This window comes from Cervus elaphus, chromosome 10 (genome assembly GCF_910594005.1).
Source record: "Cervus elaphus chromosome 10, mCerEla1.1, whole genome shotgun sequence".
Taxonomy (NCBI): Eukaryota; Metazoa; Chordata; class Mammalia; order Artiodactyla; family Cervidae; genus Cervus; species Cervus elaphus.
In genome coordinates this window covers 18,264,578-18,281,182 of record NC_057824.1, presented here as the reverse complement: position 1 = coordinate 18,281,182, position 16,605 = coordinate 18,264,578, and the positions used below count along the sequence as shown (strand labels likewise).

The 16,605-nt window shown below is 58.4% G+C and overlaps 1 protein-coding gene across 3 annotated transcripts; it reads left to right on the top strand.

Annotated features, from left to right (window-relative positions):
* Positions 1-2,103: 2,103 nt before the first annotated feature.
* Positions 2,104-14,237, top strand: TFAP4 (transcription factor AP-4). Of its 3 annotated transcripts, none has more exons than XM_043914194.1 (7): positions 2,104-2,431; positions 10,043-10,208; positions 10,314-10,412; positions 10,811-10,981; positions 11,474-11,614; positions 12,259-12,414; positions 13,241-14,237. In XM_043914194.1, the coding sequence occupies exons 2-7, from the start codon at positions 10,134-10,136 to the stop codon at positions 13,424-13,426; spliced, it is 828 nt and encodes a 275-aa protein (XP_043770129.1). In that variant the 5' UTR covers positions 2,104-2,431; positions 10,043-10,133; the 3' UTR covers positions 13,427-14,237. The 3 variants fall into 3 exon arrangements, with proteins under 3 accessions (XP_043770129.1, XP_043770128.1, XP_043770130.1); XM_043914193.1 differs by having other exon boundaries at positions 2,106-2,490; XM_043914195.1 differs by lacking the exon at positions 2,104-2,431 and adding an exon at positions 8,411-9,444.
* The last annotated feature ends 2,368 nt before the right edge of the window (positions 14,238-16,605 follow it).

The window sequence follows — 16,605 nt, the reverse complement described above, 5'->3', positions numbered from 1 at the left end:
GTGCAAATAACTTTTACATTCCCTTTAAAGAAAGTTTGCTGATGCCTAATTTAGAGTAAGAAGGGGAGGGGAAAGGTCCAAGGATCCAAGTGATTTTGCGGAACACCCTCTGAGAACTCTAGAAGGCACAGTGGCCTGAATTTAGGAGCCAGGAAGGGAGTTAGAAAGGGTACAGACTAAGGGGGGTCTACAGAGCCTCCTGGGAATGAAAAATAGCCTGGAGGAACTTCTTTGGTGGTCCAGCGGTAAAGAATTCGCCTTTCAATGCAAGGGACACAGGTTTGACCCTTGGTCAGGCAACTAAGCCGAGGTACCACAACTAGAGAAGCCCACTGGCTGCGACAAAGACCCAACACACCCAAAAAGAAAAAAACAGCCCGGAGTTTGGGGACTTCTCATGCTACTGTCGTGAAGCAGGTGACGGGAAAGAGCTGGGGTGGGTGGTGGGGGCAGTGGTATTTCAGGTGTTGGGGCAGCTGAGCCAGGGGTGTGGGTGTGGTTTTGTGCATCGGAGACAAGAGAGGGCCCTAGAAGAGAAGGTGCCTTTGGCAGAAATGGGGAGGCCAGTCGGAGTGACAGTGTGCCCAGGGAACCAGGCTCTGGCTGGGTCAAGGGATTTCTGAAGAAGACAGAGCAAGAGGTGGACACACTTCCCCAGCTCTCCTTCATTCATTCCCCAGGCACTGTGGATGCTGTTCAGTGTACACAGTTAAGGGGCCCTGTATCCTCTATTGTCCCCTGATGTCATCCTTCCTGCTCCCGCAGTGAGGCCTCCCAGGGACCCCCAATGTTACCCAACAGCTGACTTGCAGGATCGCAAAACATTCAGGCAAAACTGCCAGGCCTCTACAATAACATTTCCTAATAATAACAGTAATCCTTGTTATTAAGAGGGTTTCAATCGGGAGGCGCGATCTGGGCGGGAACCTGGAAGGCGGATGGGATTGGGAAAGGCGGTGGGCAGGAGAAAGGACATTCCAAGGCAGGCGCGGTCTTCCTGAGCCAGGGGCCAACCTCCAGGAGCCGGGGGAGGGGACGCGGGAAGAGGGGGACGGAAGCTCGCCGGCCAGGAGTCCTTCCCTCCTCCGCCCCAGACCTTCACCCTTGGTAGAGAGCGCACCCTGCCGGGGGAGCAAGTCTCTCCCTGGCTTCGCCACGAATGGGCAGCTGCAGCCTTCCGCCTGCCCAGGCCAAGCTTCGGTGGGCCTCTCGCTGTTCAGCCTCCCAGCGGAGGGCTAAAGAGAAGCGGGAACAGGAGGCGACCCGCAGCAGCCACCGGACCTCCGGGCCGCGCCGGCAGCCGGCCTCCGGGGCTGCTGCTGTCCTGGCCCGCCTCCACCCTTCCCTCCCTGCCCGGGCCCCTGCTGCCTAAGGCAGCCCCAGGATCTGAGGCGCCCGGCGCGCCCACCCCCCCCCCCCCGCCTTTGCCCTCCCCTCCCCGCTCCGGGATTCCCAGGTTCCGGAGCCCAGGCCGAGTGGCCAGCGGCGGGCAGCTGGGCAGGGAGGGAGGGAGGGGGCCGCTCGGCCTCTGAAGTCGGCCCCAAGTTACATATGGGAAGCGGTGGCTGTGACGCAAGTTTCCAGGGGGCCCTGGGCTTGGAGGGAGCGCGCCAGAGCGGCTCCTCTCGGAGCAGTTGCAACCGTAAAAAAGAAAAAAAAAAGCCCCGAGCAGCGCCCCAGGCCGCCTTCGCCTTCGCCGGGCTCAGCAGCGCGCTCCCGCCCCCTGAGGGTCTTCGTGGGCGCAGACCCTGTACCGGGCAGTCCCCGTCGGACCCCGGGCGCACAGGCTGGTCTCCCTCGCTGTGGCTGGCCGTTTCTTTCTTTCTTTTTTTTTTTTGCTACGCTTGCCAACCTGTCAGCTGATGGACCTCATCACCCATAGTGGCGCATGTAGCTCGGCCGCAGCTCGCTCCATTCACGCCGCGCCCCCAAGGCCGCCCGCGGCCCCTGCACCCGGAGCTGAAGGGGGTGGCCCGCAGACCGGGGCCACCACCCGCCCCCGGGGGCCCGCGCCCCTCTCGCCCCGGCCTCGCGCCGCCCGGGGGGCGCTGCAAATAGTCCTTTGTTTACATGCAATTCCTTACTCCGCGGAAGGAGGCCGGGGGAGTGCTGAGTTTTCACCAGCTGTTTCCCGCCTTGAAACAGACATCTGATCAGCTGCAAACACACACACACACAGACACACACACACACACATACACACGCCCGGGGAGGCAGGCCGGAGAGACCTCCCTCCCGCCCCTCCCGCCCGCCTCCCTCCCCTCGCCGCCGCCGCAGCCAGCATCTGGGACCGGCCGATTCTGCACCTCCGTCCGGCGCTGCCCTTTGATTCGGATTTCCATCTTGCATTCTCCGGCGGACCGCGGGACCTGGCTCGTGCAGAGGAGGGGGGCCGATCGCTATGGAGTATTTCATGGTGCCCACTCAGAAGGTGCCCTCTTTGCAACATTTCAGGAAAACAGAGAAAGAAGTGATAGGAGGGCTCTGTAGGTGTGTACTCCTCCTCCCCCTCACCCCCTTCCCACGATTGCAGCCCCCGGCCAGTCCGCCCGGGCGGGCGCGCGTGTGCGCACGCATGGCCCGCGCCGCGGACCCTCTCGCCTTTCTTATCCGCCGAGGCGACTGCAGCCCCGCGCGCCAGGCTTGGGCCGTCTGGGGACCTTCCTCCCTCGGAACGTGGGGGCCCCGAGCGGCCCCGGTCACTTTTGTCCGCTGCAGGCGGGCGAGTCGCGACGTTTGTAAATTGCAAACAGACCCACGTGGTTCTGCAGCAGTCCCGGCCATGCTTGGTGCTGGTGGCTTCCCCCCCGCGCTTCCTCCTCCCCCCTCCCGCGGCGGCTTCCTTCCTCTCCCTCCTTCATCGCTCTCTCTGGGCCCCCCCCTCCAAGGGGGACTGGGGGGCCTGTGTCGCGCTTGGGGCCGCGGGGCCAGGGGCTACAATGCAGCCACGCCGCGGCTCCGGGCGCGGGGAGGGGGGGGCGGGGAGCCGGGTGGTTGTGAGTGTTTGCTGGGACCGGGGCTGCAGCGGGGTCGGGGGGCGTGCTGGAGAGGGGGTGCGGGAGTGGGCGGGACCCGGGGGGCCAGCGCGGCCCGCCGGGAGCGCCGCGGACCCGGGCACGTTGGCGGCCGCCTGCTAGCTCGCCGCCCGCGCCCGGGCGCTGTTTACTAGCGAGGCCTGGACGTGACTCTGCAGCCCTCTTGGAGTAGGCGGACCTCCGCGCGCCGCCTCGCGGGAGCTGTAGTTCTCCGCGCCGCGTCGGTGCGGCATTGTGGGAGTTGTAGGCGCGCCCAGGCCATGCTTTACCCGCACAAAGCTCGGCCCCCGCGGGCGGGATGGGCGAGGCAGGCCGGGTGGGGGGCTTTTTGGGGAGTGGGCACCGTAGGCCACCCCTAGCCTCGCCGGGTCTCTGCCCTCCGCACGTGGGCCTCGGCTGCAAACTTTCGCTTCTCACGCCCCTCCCCCCAGTCATAAACCGAAAGCGTCCGGTTGCCCAGCAGGCTGGGTGGGTGGGTGGTCCACGATCCGTAGCCCTCCCCGGGAGCTACTTCCTAAATTTGGCCTGGGTTGCTCCGGGATCTGTCCTTTGCCGAAGAGTAGTGGGTTAGGGGAATCGCCCTGGACACTTGTTAAAATGCACACGCCCGCAATTCCGATCGCTAGAAGGGCCTGTGTATCTGCATACTGAACACTGTCTGCGGGACGGCGATACCGCGTGGGTTGTTCTCTGCGGGTCCAAGTTTGGGACCTGTGGCTCCTTTCCTGCCGTGCTGCTTTCGGAGAGAAATGGCTCCCCAGGGCTGGGGCCACGTGCTCTGCCGCCCCGGCAGGCAAGGCGGGGATTCAGGGAGGAGGAGTCGCAGGCGGTGTGGCCCGGGCTGGTGGACACCACGGGCTGCAGAAACCAGGCTAGGGAGAGGTTGCTGCACACGTATACATCGCCCCCGCCCCCCCACAGGGCTCCTGCCTTAACTACTCTCAAGTTCAAGGTGGTGGGCAGTCAGCAGTACCATCCTGAGTGTTGGCCCTTCCCCAAGGTCCCTCCACCTGGAGGGCTTAGCTGTAATAATTGAAAAGAAAAAACAATTATGGAGCTTGTAATACGTTGTAGGGTCTCGTTTTGCAAGACTTCTCTCATCGAATTGTTAACAGTCTTCCTCTGCTAGTTAAGTGGCTTTATGATTTCTGTGTGGGTGGAGGACACAGGTTGGGGAAGGAATAGGTAGGGCAAGTGGTAGGGCTGGGACTTGAACTCTGATCCCTGCTGTTACCCTGAACTGCTGGTTGCTCCGGGAAGGGAAGGGCTGGGCGGTGAGGAGGTGGGTTGAGCTGCCCCAGATGCTGGAGCGGACATCCCGGGCCTGACCTCAGGCAGGCATGGCAACATAGGACCCTCTGGCCACAAAGCCTGAGCCTTGGCTGAGTCCTCTCTGGGTCCCCTGGGACTCCAGCTTGACCTGTTTCTGTTCCAAGCCCCCCTTCGGAGGAATCCAGCAGTTCCTTAGGGACCAAGGGCCCCAGGCTTGGGCACGGGGACTGCTTGGCTTGACCAGCTGTGAGGCAGTGGTCAGCCTACGTGCTGGGTGTGGAGCTGGGGCCTCTGGGTTTGTTCGTTTTCAGACGGAGTTGCCGGATGAGGTAGGATTGAGTGTGGGTTGGGCAGGACCTTCTGGCCGGATATACTGGCTTCTCAGGCTGGTGGACTTTGCCCCATCCCTCGTTGACTAGCAGGGCTCCCTGCTTCTCCTCTCCTGTTTCCCAGACCTACCGGAGGGAACCATACTGGACAGTGGGCGGGGGCGGGGGTGGGACAGAATGGGCGTACCTTACAGCGACACCCCCACACGCTGTGTGGTTTTGGACCCGTTGCTTAACTGCTCTCAGCGTCTGTAAAATGAAGCACCTGTGAAGCTTGGCTCTGCGTGTGGAAAGTGCCTGGTAGCTGAAAGTGGCACTTGGATTCTTAGAATCAGGAGCATGGTGGTCTAAGAGTTTAGCTGCCCGCTGCCAGGGAGAAAGAGACCAGCTCCCCTCAGAGGGAGCTACAGGAAAATTAGGAGCTTTGGAGTGAGTGTTGGGTCCCTGGTCTGGTATTTACGAAACACTTTCTTTGTGCTGGGGCTTCCCAGGTGGTGCTAGTGGTAAAGACTCCACCTGCCAGTGCAGGAGACGTAAGAGACACAGGTTCAATCCCTGGGTGGGGAAGATCCCCTGGAGGAGGGCATGGCAACCCACTCCAATATTCTTGCCTGGAGAATCCCACGGACAGAGGAGCCTGGTGGGCTACAGTCCATGGGGTCGCAAAGAGTCGGACATGGCTGAGCCACGAAGCATACACACACCATGTGCTGGGATTGAAGACACCACAATGAACTAGAACTTGCCCCCCTCCTAAGAGATGGAAGTCTCATGGTGCTACAGAGTCTTGTCAGCTTCCTTAGATGCATGAATTCTGGAATCTGGGGTACAGACTCTGGAAAAGCAAGGCATCTTGTTACCCTCAATCTCTCTTTTATTTATTTACTTTTCTGTTTACTTGTCTGCACTGGGTCTTAGTTGTGGCATGCGGGATCTTCGATCTTCATTGCAGCATGAGGGATCTTTACTTGCGGCAGGAGAACACTGAGCTGCCGCATGTGGAATCTAGTTCCCCGACCAGGGATCAAACCCAGGCCCGCCTGCACCGGGAGCTCAGAGTCTTAGCCACTGGACCACCAGAGAGGTCCTCCTCCTCCATCTCTTTTAAACTTCACTATGACCCTGTGAAGTGAGGCAGTATGTCCCCATTTTTTGAATGGGGACACTGAGGCTTCAAGAGACAACATGCCTAAGCTTGGGATCCCACAGCTAGTAAGGGGCAGGACTGGAGTTTCCACTAGAACCCAATGCAGGCCTCCCTCTGAGAGGCTGGAGAAACTGGGGGGAGGCGGTGTTTCTGATGGGGACAGTCCAGACATGGTTTGTTCTGGGACCGTAGACAGGGTGTATGGATAGAAGCGATGGGCACGGGCCAGGGCCTCAGGCTGCTTCAGTAGCTGCTGCAGGAGAAGGATGGGGGCCTTGGGCATCCTTGGTGAGAGGGTCATATTCCTTCTGTCCTCCTTTTTGGGGTATAGGAGAAACCCCAAGTGGGCTTTCCCACCTCTGACTGCGTAGACACTGAGTGGTAGGTTTGTGAATGACTTTGGGGCAGCGTGAAATGAGAGCTCTCAATGGCTAATTTGAGGCTGGAGCTGGGCAGGTATTGGGGGGCGGGTGGGGGGAGTGGGGGCTACCCATTTGCACTTGGGCTGGGCAGGAGGGACGGGTATAAGTTGGGATCTAGACTTGAAGAGCCTGCTTCCTGTCCTTGAGCCTCAGGTTGAGAGGGAGGGAGGGAGGGAGGGAGGGGTTGTCGTGGGGTACCCTGAGAGTGGGAGCGGCAGCTCTGGTCTTGGCACCGGAGGCTCTGCCACCAGCTGCCCGGCCCCAGGAGACCAGCTGGCTGAGGGCTGTCAGGGGGGGAGAGGAGAGACAGTGTCAGTGGACCAGGCCTCACGGCTCACCTCGGGGTTCTGAAGTTGATGTGAAAGAGTGGAAGGACCTTACAATTACTGTAAATCGTGTGTACTTCTGCAAAACTCAGAAAGAAATGTAAGAAACTTCCAGGCATTTGCAGAAAAACCCACTTTATCTAGTACAGTAGCAGCTGGAAATGCTAATTAGCCATCCTTTATAGGAACCCCTGGCACGCCAGCAGTCAGAACCCCTGGTTAGTCGTGATTCCACTCATCAGAACTTTGGGTTAGTCTGCATTCTATTAAAGAAACTTCCAGGGCTATTTAGGTGAGTTGGTCTTGGTGGCAACCCAAATCCCTATGAGGAACTGTGGCTTTGGGATGAAGTCTGTTTTCTGAGCTTAAGTCTGAACGAGCTTAGCCAGCAGCTGGTTCCTGAACCAGGAGGCTGGGCTGAGGGACTTGGTGCTGAAGGGGACAGCATGGACCATTCAGAAGAGCCAGGCCCCCTTCCCTCTGGAGACGTCTGGGCTGGGGCTCTCAGGCCTGGGGTCCTGTGGCCTCCTGTGGTGTCTGCCACCTCGTGGGCATCCTGGGGAGAAGGGAGGGGCCAGAGGTTGGCTTCCCAGGGCTGAGGTTTACTGAGCAGATGAGTGGGCTGGCGGGGTGCAGGCGGGTACAGGGTGGATTGTTGAGTTCTGGCTTCAGCCTGGAGAGTTGGTGAGTCTCGGCTGGGAGGCAGGGGGGCTGCAGAGCTGTCTGTGAGCTGCCCGCAGGCAGGGGAGAGCATGCATTTTGGCTCCTGCAGGTGCCTGTGGTATCCTGGTGTGGCTGCCGGACCTTGGGCATGCCAGTTCCCCTCCCAGAACCCTGGATTCCTCATTGCAGCGTAGCCACTAGGTGTCCATGGGGGTCAGAGAAAAATACAAGAGGCCTGTGAATGACAGTAAGAGCTGACCCACTGACAGCACAGCTGTGCGCAGCCTCTCTATGCGGTGACTGTCACCTGTCTGTCAGGGCATCTGGCCTGTGGCGCTGGGATCGGGGTTCAAGTCCCAGCCTCAGCACGTACCAAAGCTGTTGCCTTCCCAAGCCTCAGTGTCCTCATCCCATCAGGCCACTTGACTCAGAGGAAGGTTGCGATGGTTCAGTGAGCTAATTCCAGCGAAGTGAGTCTTTAGCACATTATGTTAAGAACTCAAGACTTTTTTATTTTTTAATTTTTTTGGCCACACCAAGTGGCTTGCAGGATCTTAGTTCCCCAACCAAGGGTGGGTTAAACCTGGGCCCCCAGCAGGGAAAGCACCAGTCCTAATTCTCAAGACTTTTAAAAAACAGTAACTCTGTGGCCAGGCTCTACAGGTAGGCCTTCTGGAAGGGCCAACACTCAGAGTGGCCCAGGGGTGGAGGTGGGACTCCTTTTTGACCCTTAATGCTCTGGTCAGCTCTGGTCTTTGGGCATCACCAGGGGGGAACACAGGGAATGGATGAATGGGGGCGTCTCTCCCTGTATCTCTCCGGGTGGGGGAATAGGAAACTCCCAGATGGATGTCAGTCACCTGGTGCATTGGCTTCCCGGGGACGTCTCTCCCCATCTCTTTAACCCACCTGCCACAGGGGGTCTGGAGGGCGCTGGCAGGCCTGGGAGCCCAGACTCAGTTCTGATCTCCCTTCTCCCCCCACCTGCAAAGGGCAGACAAACCACTGTGCAACAGGTCTCTGACCTTCATTTTCTCTTTTTCTCCATCACCCCCACTGTGTGGGTGCCTGCTAAGTCACTTCAGTCGTGTCCTACTCTTTGTGACCCTATGAACTATATAGTCCGTCGGGCTCCTCTGTCCATGGGATTCTCCAGGCAAGAATCCTGGAGTGGGTTGCCATTTCCTCCTCCAGGGGATCTTCCCCACCCAGGGATCGAACCCACGTCTCTTATGTCTCCTGCGTTGGCAGGCGGGTTCTTTACCACTAGTGCCACCTGGGAAACTTCCCACTGTTGGGTCAGGGAAACTGAGAGAAGTGAGGTGCCCCTGGCCCAGAAGTAGGGGAGGCAGGTGCCCGGCTGTCTGACCGGGAAACAGTGTGCCTCCCATTCTGAGCCCTCAGTCCCATTTGTAAGTGGGGGGTCATGGGCCCCCTTTCCCAGTGCTGTGAAGGAACTGTATCTTGGCGGGGGGCTGGGGGGGCTCCTAGGGAGATGCTGGGGCTGCTGGTGGTGGACAGGGCTGGTGTATGGACCCCTAGCAGCAGCTGATGTGAAGCTTGCTCCCAGCTCACCCCCAGCCGACCATCCTTATGTGGGGAGAGGAGGTGGAGACCCGGGAAAGGGCAAGGGCAAGTTCATGGAGTCGCTCAGGGGAGTGAGGGGTACAGGCGGGGTGGGCCGGGGGCCAGGAAGCCCTTGGCTGTCTCCAGCTGTGGGGGACGCGCTCCCCTCCTCGCTTTCGCAGCAAACTCCTCTTTTCCTGGGGGTGGTCAGAGGGGCCCGGACACCTGCCTCTGAGCGCAGGCTGCTCCCCCATCGGTGGAACGAGGCTGCTCAGAACTGTCTCCCCGCGTTCCCCAGACCCGGGGGTGTGAGCTGTCTCGGCCGGGGCCTGGACCAGGTCACCCCAGGAGGGCCCCTCAGGAAGAAGCTGGGGCTGTGGCTTTGGGTGGGGCCGGTGGCCTCTTCTGGGAGCCCGGCATCTGGAAGCCATCAGGCCAGGGGCGGGGGAGTTGCAGGAGAGGGCCGGGGAGGGGAGCCTGCCTCTTCCAGGCCACACACAGGCCCACCCCTCGGGAGCAGTGGCGTTGGGCCCACAGCCCCGCTGCTGGCTCTGTCTCCCGCCAACGCCTCTCAGCCTGCAGTCTCGTCCCCTTCCCCTGGCTGCCTCTCCTGCGAGATGCGATCACATAATACGCAATAACATCGCCTGCTGCGAGCTGGGAGCCTCGCTTCTCTGGCCCAGGGTGGGCCTGCCTTTCAGAGTGGGTGGGCTTGGGGACAAACTGCTCCTAGGTGGGGCTGGCCAGGTCCTCTCCCTGGAGCGACTGGTACCCGGCTTGTCTTGGCAGTCTTAGCACAGGCTCTTGGGCTGGGCTGGGGGCTTATGTAGGAGTGTATGTGGCTGTGGAGATGGGAAGGGAGGAGGGACATCTTCCTCCGTCCTCAAGCCTGTGACCCTGAAGGAGGAGGCCCCGGGGGCACAGCAAGGAGCTCAGAGGTGTCCCAAGAGCAGGTGTCTCTGCTTATCACCTGAGGCCACCCGCATCCGAATCACAGGGATTCTTAGCCATGTGGGTTTCTGGGTCCCACTCAGACCTGCTGGCCAGACACTGGGGTCAAGACTTGGGGTCCACACGCTGATGTTGACACCCAGGCATCTCAGAACATGCTACTCCATCAGCCACCTGGTCTGCTGGGGGGTGTAGGCATCAGACAGAGCCGGTATATTCTGTAGGGGCAGCTTGCCTGTTACACTTGGGCCCTCTGGAGATGAAGACAGGGGCCCCCCGGGGGCAGGGCTCCGAGGGCGCCCAGCCAGAGCCCACCACTGTTCTCCCATAGCTTGGCCAACATTCCACTGACCCCTGAGACTCAGCGGGACCAGGAACGGCGGATTCGGCGGGAGATTGCCAACAGCAACGAGCGGAGGCGCATGCAGAGCATCAACGCGGGCTTCCAGTCCCTCAAGACCCTCATCCCCCACACAGATGGAGAGAAGCTCAGCAAGGTGGGCAAGTGCCAGGAGGACTTCCTGGAGGAGGAGGTGGGCTGGAGGGGGAGACTCGGGAGACGCCAACAGTCGGGGTCCCTGACTTGTCCCTCCTGCCCTCAGGCAGCCATTCTCCAGCAGACGGCAGAGTACATCTTCTCCCTGGAGCAGGAGAAGACCCGGCTCCTGCAGCAGAACACGCAGCTCAAGCGCTTTATCCAGGTAGCGCTCCGCCCTCTTCCTGGCACCCTCTCCCTGGTGTGGGCATCTCTGGGCCCAACCACTGGCTTGGGACTATGATGTGGCTGCAGGTTCCTTCTTCCCCACTGACCTGCCTACTTCTGGCACTTGCCTTCCTGCCTGGAGTCCTGACTTAGCCATGGGCGAGTGCAGTGTAGTAGGGTGGGCTCTGGAAGCAACCGGGTGACTTTGGGAAAGCAGGTCCCTTCTGCCTCCCTTTCCGGCTGTTTGGTGGATTTGCACAGGGGGCTGCCTCATGCACATGCACCTGGGTTTGACAGCTTTGGGGAGCTGCGATGGCGCTCCCCACTGCCCTGGTGGTGGTGGTGGTGGTGTATGCAGTGTCATCGCACACTCATCAGCCCCTGGGGGTTCCCCAGGAGCTGAGCGGCTCGTCCCCCAAGCGGCGGCGGGCAGAGGACAAAGACGAGGGCATCGGCTCACCCGACATCTGGGAGGACGAGAAGGCGGAGGATCTGCGGCGGGAGATGATCGAGCTGCGGCAGCAACTGGACAAGGAGCGCTCGGTGCGCATGATGCTGGAGGAGCAGGTGAGGCGGGAGCGGTGAGGCAGGCGCGGCGATGCTGTCCGCTCCGAGCTCCTGCTTTGTGCCGGGGCTGGGAGTCGGGGTGTCCAGCGGGGTGATCAGTGGGGAGCGAACCAGACAGATTCCTGCCCTGGGAGGGGGTGGTCACTGTCCGAGACCGGTGAGATGAGTCAGAGGCATTCACACTGTAAACACGTATCCGTGGTAAAGGCCACACCAGATCGGTGGGCAATCAGCGAGGGGGGGAGTCTGGGCTGGTTCCACCCCACAGCTTCCTTGTGAGGGTGGGAGGAGCAGAGAGGGGAGAAGGGTGCTCCAGGCAGAGGGAACCACATGGGCAAAGGCCTAGGGCTGGAGGTAGGCAGGGAGGGAGCACAGCCTGCAGGAGGGAGAGGAGTCAGCGTGGGCCCGGCAGGCTACGGTGCAGGACTTTGGTCTCCACCCTGGCGATGTTGCGGAGGGCGCCGCCCCTGAGCCCCACTGCTCCACCCCCAGGTCCGCTCCCTGGAGGCCCACATGTACCCGGAAAAGCTCAAGGTGATCGCACAACAGGTGCAGCTGCAGCAGCAGCAGGAGCAGGTCCGGCTGCTGCACCAGGAGAAGCTGGAGCGGGAACAGCAGCACCTGCGGACCCAGGTGAGCGGGAGGGGCCTGCAGGGGCTGCCCGAAGCTGGCCTGGGGCTCCCAGACCCAGCGTCAGTGCCGCCGGCTGTCCAGCAGGGCGGATCCAGGGCCTCGGTCGCAGTAGTGAAGATGTTCCTGGCTCCCAGGTGTCTTGCATACATGATTACGTTGAATCCTTAGAGCAGCCCTTTGAGGCCTGAGCTGTTCCTACTCCTGTTTTACTGATGAGGAACTGGAGGCACAGAAAGGTTCACTAACATGCCCAAGATTTCTCAGTGATGTGGGGCAGGGATTTGAACCCTGGCCATCTAGATTCAGTCTGAACTCCCGGCCACCACTGTATTTATTAGATGTGAAATGCTGGCATTGCTCCGGAGAGGGAAGGCCCGTGCAGTCTCAGATGGTCAGAAGTCCCTCCCCAGGCCACCTTGCCTTCATTTCTTAAAATAAGAGGGGTGGGAGGGGTCACGATTTGGGCGGCCCCAAACTGTGAGTGAAGGAGGTTGACGGGCTGCTGGGGTGACTGGTGGAGGCTCTCCAGGTGGTGGGCAGAGGGAGATGGTTTGGAGGGCTGTCCCGCACCCTCTGTGACGGACGGAAGGGAAGGGGCTGCTCCTAGAAACTCTGCAGAGAGACTGAGGGCCCCTGTCTTGCAGCTCCTGCCCACTCCGGCCCCCACCCACCACCCCACGGTGATAGTGCCGGCGCCGGCACCCCCTCCCTCCCACCACATCAACGTCGTCACCATGGGCCCCTCCTCGGTCATCAACTCTGTTTCAACGTCCCGGCAAAATCTGGACACCATCGTGCAGGTACCTGGGCCTGGGGAGAGGGCAGTGCTTGGGGGCTGCCCCTTGGGAACAGGCCCTTTGGGGAGAGATTAGAGAGTGGGGGAGTGGAGGGGATAGAGGCAGGGATATTGAGCGTTGAGTTGGGGGAGGAGGTCTGGAAGCCAGATGGTTCCATCTCTGCATCCTAGGTTAGGGGCAGAGAGGGAGGGACCGAATGGCCAGGAAGACGCCATTCCTTCCCTCGTGGGGGTTTGCTGGGGGTGTCCTTTGTTCCCGGAGCCCCCTGCTTTCAGAGTTCTTGCATTTGTCTCTTGGGTTTTGGGATGGGGGTGGAGGTGGAGGAGGAAGAAATGAGATGCTAGACTTTGAAGGTCGAGCCCTGAAGTCCCTGCTATGCCCAGCCTCGTGCAGAGAGACCCCTTTGGGAGGCCCAACAACATTACAAAGAAAGAAACAACCCAAAGGCCCAAATGGAAAAGAAAAAGTCCATTGAAGTCCCGGGAACTTGAGTTGCACCCGGCGAACTGAATAATAAAATTAATAACAGAGACCTTCCATAAAGCCAACAGGCAGGCTTTTGAAATACATAAATGAGGGAGAGAGGCTTATGACTTCAGGCAGGCCTGCACTGTCCTTCTTCCAAGCCAGATTCAGCTCAGGAGAGAGCTTCTAAAGTTTGTTTTCCCCCTGACTCTGAACCAGCTGCCTCTTTTGCCAGGCTTCCTTCTGGACCTTTCTGGGGGGTGTCTGGGTGGTGGGGGAGCTGGTGAGGGAGACATTGCTGGAGATGCTGGTGGTCCACATGGCCCCTGCATCCTCACGGCAGCCTCCCCCCGCCCAATCCCAGGCGATCCAGCACATCGAGGGCACCCAGGGCCAGGAGGAGGAGCAGCGGCGAGCCGTCATCGTGAAGCCCGTCCGCGGCTGCCCCGAGGCCCATGCCTCGGACACCGCCTCTGATTCGGAGGCCTCAGACAGTGACGCCATGGACCAGGGCCGGGAGGAGCCAGCAGGGAACGGGGGGCTTCCCTGACCAGCCCCCCAGCCCTCCTCTCCCTTCTGGGGGCTGGAGGGGGCGGGGCAGCAACTGGGAGAGAGACGAGGGTGAACGAGTGAGAAATTTTTACAAAATTTACGGCGTCATTTGGGTCTCTTTTATGACCTCTTTTTTCAATACTGTAAATCGTCCTTTGAGTGAAGCCGCCCTACCCGAGGTCGGGGCTGGGGCGGCAGGAGCGCCTGGCAGCACCCGGGCACCTGGGGCTGGGCCTCGGCCCCGGAGGCTGGGGAAGCAGACGTGGAGGTGCCTGGCCTCTCTCCACCAAAAAAGCATTTTTTTCAATGAAACATGTTTTTAAGAACAGGGAAAAAAATCAAACAAAACCCCAAGGTATTTTTGCCCTCTCCAGAGCCAGCCTGCCGACCGTCAGTTTTTAATTCCCCCTTCCCTCCTCTTTTTTGGTGTTCTTTCTCCTTTAAGCACTTACATGGGTTGGGGGTCTGGCTGGGTCGGGGCTCTGGGGGTCCGGGGGTCTCCATTGCTTCTCGGTTGGGGTTTGCTGCTGCCCTTCTCCCCTCCCCTCCCTCACCACCCAGCCCCCCACCTCTCCCTCCGGGTTTCCCATCTTGCACCCCAAAAAAGTCTTTGTCTCTCTCTTTGTTGTGTTTGTTGTTGGTTCTTTTTTGGTTTTGGTTTTTTTTGTTTTTGTTTTTTTACAATTTTGAGGTCTTTATGTTCAAGGAGAAGCTATTATATTTTGTTAACAAAGTGTGGGGGGGGGAAACCAAGAGGCCACTGTGCCTTTATAAAGAAACAAAATAAAGTTTGTACTTTGTTTTTTAGATTCTGTATCTCCTGGGTGTGTGCTGTCCTGGGGGGCTGGCGAAAGCTCCCTGGGGGGTACTGTTTGGGCCTACCAGAAGGGGACCGGATGTGGGTGAGCGTGATGACTCCCCCAACTTACGTGTGGTGTTGTGATGAGAAATCAGGGTCCTGAGATTCCCTGGGTTTACTCTGGGGATTCTGCAAAGAGGGGAGATGGTGTTGGGATTGAGGTGAGCGGCTCCCAATTTCTCCTGGGTGGGAGACAGGAGAGAATAAACAACTAAGCCAATAGTTTCCGTCTGCTAGAGAAAGGACACAGGATGTTCAGGGCTCCCGATTGATGGCCACTTCCCCAGCTTGTGTAACCCCTCTGAACCACATGATCCTCCTCTACAGAAGGGAAGGGAGCATTGCCTTAAAGTGCAGTGTTTAAGAGCTCAGATCCTGGAGTCGGTCTGCTGTTGATCAGTTTCGCCTCGGGCAGATCTCTTGATCTTTGAGACTAAGTTTTCTCTCCTGAAAGCTGGGAATCATAAGGGCTCAAGGTTAAATTTCTTAATTCTGCATGACCAGAGATGGCTTAATAACATCTCGCTCTTGACCTGCTTTTCCTCAGGTATGTGACAGGTACGAGGGGACTGAGGTCAGAACAGAATAGCGGATTCACACCTCACCCCACATTGAATGCTTCTAGACATGAATTTGTTGGATAGAAAGGAAGGCAGGGGCCTGTATTTTTTTTAACTTTAAATTCATTTTTTTAAGTGAAATTAACAGAACTTAAAATCAAGCATTTAAAAGTGAATAGTTCAATGGCATTTTGTTGTTCAGTCACTAAGTCATGTCTGCCTCCTTGCGATCCCATGAACTGCAGCATGCCAGGCCTTGCTGTCCTTCATTATCTCCTGGAGTTTGCTTCAACTCATGTCCATGGAGTCAGTGAGGCCTTCCAACCATCCCATCCTCTGTTACCCTCTTCTCCTGCCCTCAATCTTTCCTAGCATTAGGGTCTTTTCAATGAGTCAGCATTTACTACATTACTATTCTGTGCACCCATCACCTCTATCTAGTTTCAAAACATTTACATTTCTCATTTTAAAATGATCCATTAATCAATCTCCCCATTCCTTTTCTCTGATCCCCTGACAACCACCAATCTGCTTTTTGTTTTCTAGTATTTAAAGAAATTAAAGTGTAATTTATCTTAGGTAAAATTCACTTTTTAGATTTTGGTTGTGGGAGTTTTGACAAATGTATATAGTTGTGTTACCATCACCATAATCAAAATAGAAATTAATTTCTTCATCCCCGTGTTACCCCTGCCCTAATTGTGATCCACCCAGCTCCTGGCAACCTAGGCTCTATTCCTGTGATTCCTATGTAGTTTTGTCTTATCTAAAATGTCATACTATAAATATATTTATTTATAGTATATGACAATACAAATTTAGCTTTTTGAATCTGGATTCTTTCACTTAGCATTATCACTGTAGGTTTCTCTCTTTGGGGGGTGTATATAGGTATATTTACATAAATTAAACGCGTGTTTGAGGGAAGGGGCTTAGCTAGGATCTGGGCGGGAACACCACTTCCCAAGACCAGTAGAGCGACCCCTTTTCGCCAGTGCAAGACGCGTCCTACGGGTTGCAGGCAGCTCCTAAAAGTGTCAATAGAGGGTGCTGTGGAACCAGGATGTCTGGCCAGCAAGGGCAGAGGCTCCGCCCCCTTCTGGTGTCTGCGGGCCTACTCAGTTCCTATAGGCCAGAGGCGGGGCTCGGGGGCGGGGTCAAGGGAATACCCAAGACCTGTCCTTGGGAGCCCAGCGACCGTAGGCGGTCTCTCCAGCAGGCGGCGGGAATCGGGGGCGCGGCTGCGGCCACGCCCCTTCCCGGACTCGCCCCGCCCCGCCCCGCCCCGCCCCTCGGTGCGCAGGCTCCTTGGTGCCTCAGGCCATCTCGCGCGCTCCCGATAGCACGCTTCTCTGGCCCCGGCCCGACCCCGCCCCGCGCCCTCCCACGCACGCTCCGCACGCAGACGCGGCAAACGTGCGTTTCCCGCTTGTCCTCCGCACGGAGGCGCTCGCAGGCTTTCCGCTGTGCCGGATGGGGCGTGTGGTGGCTCGTTCGCTGCAGAAGTTAGGAGCCCCCGCCGTTCCAGTGACTTGATGTCGCAGTCAGAAGGGAACAAGTGACCTTAGTGTTAATAACTTGTTTCCTTTTAACCCACAATGTTTGAGATGTTATTTCCTCACAGGTAGTGAATGTAAGAAACTGAAACCATTCACCTCAAATTGGGACTTGAACCCATGTGCGGGAACTTGGACCCTGCCAAAGCCCAGCTTGGAACTTAAACCCAAATGGCTGGGACTCCAAGGTGGCCAAAACGCA